The sequence below is a fragment of the Eimeria mitis genome, genomic scaffold (assembly GCF_000499745.2).
Source record: "Eimeria mitis Houghton genomic scaffold, Emh_scaff223, whole genome shotgun sequence".
Taxonomy (NCBI): domain Eukaryota; phylum Apicomplexa; class Conoidasida; order Eucoccidiorida; family Eimeriidae; genus Eimeria; species Eimeria mitis.
The window spans coordinates 4,896-7,101 of NW_013570556.1; the positions used below are offsets into that span (position 1 = coordinate 4,896).

At 46.3% G+C, this 2,206-nt stretch overlaps 1 protein-coding gene across 1 annotated transcript in view; it reads left to right on the forward strand.

The window, feature by feature from the left end:
• EMH_0004170 (TPR domain-containing protein, putative) overlaps nt 1–1,318 on the forward strand; it is a gene marked incomplete at both ends in the record, with an annotated part of 4,064 nt that extends 2,746 nt beyond the window's left edge. The window contains 4 exons of the mRNA XM_013496665.1: nt 1–144; nt 276–603; nt 859–946; nt 1,217–1,318. Coding sequence (XP_013352119.1) covers nt 1–144; nt 276–603; nt 859–946; nt 1,217–1,318 — 662 coding nt within the window. The remainder of the gene's footprint in view (nt 145–275; nt 604–858; nt 947–1,216) is intronic.
• Between the last annotated feature and the right edge of the window lie 888 nt (nt 1,319–2,206).

A 2,206-nucleotide genomic window follows, 5' to 3' on the forward strand; every position in this document is an offset into this window, starting at 1 on the left:
CCCTGCAGCGGAAGCAGCAGCAGCAGCAGCAGCAGCAGATTCTGCAGCAGCAGCAGCAGCAGCAGCAGCAGCAGCACCAAGAGCAGCAACAGCAGCAGCAGCAGCAGCAGCAGCAGCAGCAGAAGATCCCCCTCGCTTCGAAGAGTTAGATGGCGATGAGGATGAGCAGCAGCAGCAGCAGCAAACTGCTGCTGAACTGAAAGAGAGAGGCAACGTAGAGTTTAAGAGAGGTGCTGTGTCTGCTGCTCTTCACTTTTATGCTGCTGCTGCTGCAGCAGCAGAAAGAGAAACAGAAGAAATAGAAGTGCTGCTGGATGCTATAGAGGTAGAAGCAGAGCAGCTGCAGCAGCAGCAGCAGCAGCAGCAGCAGCAGGGCAACGAGCAGCAGGACGAGCAGCAGCAGCAGCAGCAAGAAGAAGAAACATCCCAAGACCAGCAGCAGCAGCAGCAGCAGCAGCAGCAGCAGCAGCAGCAGCAGCAGCAGGATCCAAGGGAACACCCTGCTGCTCATCTGCTGCCAGCAGCAAAACTCCTAAAATACAGAGAGCTGCTGCAGCAGCTGCAGCAGCACGACGAGATGCATGCAGTTATCAAGAGCAACAGGTAAGCAGCAGCAGCAACAGCAGCAGCAGCAGCAGCAGCACGTGCTGCTGCTGCTGCTGCTGCTGCTGCAGTTGAATCACAGATAGAGCTGCTGATAGAGATACAGCTGCAGCAACATGATGCCGTTCGCGTTGCTGCTGCTGCTGTTGTTGTTGTTGCTGCTGCTGCTACTTATATATATATGCTGCTGTTCCTCTGCTGCTGCTGCTGCTGTTGCTGCTGCTGCTGCTGCTGCTGCTGCTGCTGCTGCTGCAGGGCTCTGTGTCACCTGCACTACAAAGAGTTTGAGGCGGCTGTGGCGGATGCCTCGGACGCTATCCGCGTAAACCCTAAATATGCAAAGGTAAACCCTAAACCCTAAACCCTAAACCCTAATTCGTAAACCCTAAACCCTAAACCCTGATGGGTTATGTTTTGTAAACCCTAATTAGTAAACCCTAGACATCTCATTCTTCTTTGTTGAATCAACTACACAAACCCTAAACCCTAAACCCTAAACCCTAGACGGCATATTATGAACACCACGTCTTTTTCTGTTGCATCTACAATTCAGGGTTTAGGGTTTACTAGGGTTTAGGGTTTAGGGTTTAGGGTTTAGGGTTTGTGTTTGTAGGGTTATCTCCGCCGCTTCCGCGGCTACGAGGGGCAGCAGAAGTGGCACGAAGCCCTCAGTGACTTAAACAAAGCCATTGAGCTAGACCCTACACTCGCGTAAACCCTAAACCCTAAACCCTAAACCCTAAACCCTAAACCCTAGAGGGGTTCAAACCCTAAACCCTAGACGGGTTCAAACCCTAAACCCTAGATTTTAAACAACGCGTAATCCTAAAACACTATATGATAACTGCGAAACACATTCAACCCATAAACCCTAAACCCCAATAAACCCTAAACCCTAAACCCTAATAACCTGTATAAACAAGCTCTCCTTTCGGTTTATAAAATATTTAAAAATTTGGCGGTTAGTGTTGTTTTTCTATTGCAAATAAATATTCAGATTTTTATAATTTTTTTTTTAGGGTTTTGAGGGTTTATGAGGGTTTAGGGTTTAGGGTTTAGGGTTTGATGTGTGTATATTCAGGTGTACATACAGCTCAGATTTGCGTCGCGTGAAAGCTGAGAGTGAAAATTTATTTAAAAAAGAAAAAGAAGAAATGATAAATAAATTAAAAGATTTAGGAAATTTTGTTTTGGGGAAAGTTGGGCTCTCGCTAGATAACTTTAAAGTAGAACAAAACCCTCAAACTGGCAGTTATAATATACAGTTCCAGCAAAACCCTAAACCCTAAACCCTAAACCCTAGTTTGTAAACCCTAAACCCTAATTTGTAGACCCTAAACCCTCGTCGCCGTTTTGTTTTGGGGAAAGTTGGGCTCTCGCTGGATAACTTTAAAGTAGAACAAAACCCTCAAACTGGGAGTTATAATATACAGTTCCAGCAAAACCCTAAACCCTAATTTGTAAACCCTAAACCCTAAACCCTAATTCGTAAACCCTCGTCGCTGTTTTGGTTTGGGGGAAGGGGGGCTTTCTCTAGATAACTTTAAAGTAGAACAAAACCCTCAAACTGGGAGTTATAATATACAGTTCCAGCAAAACCCTA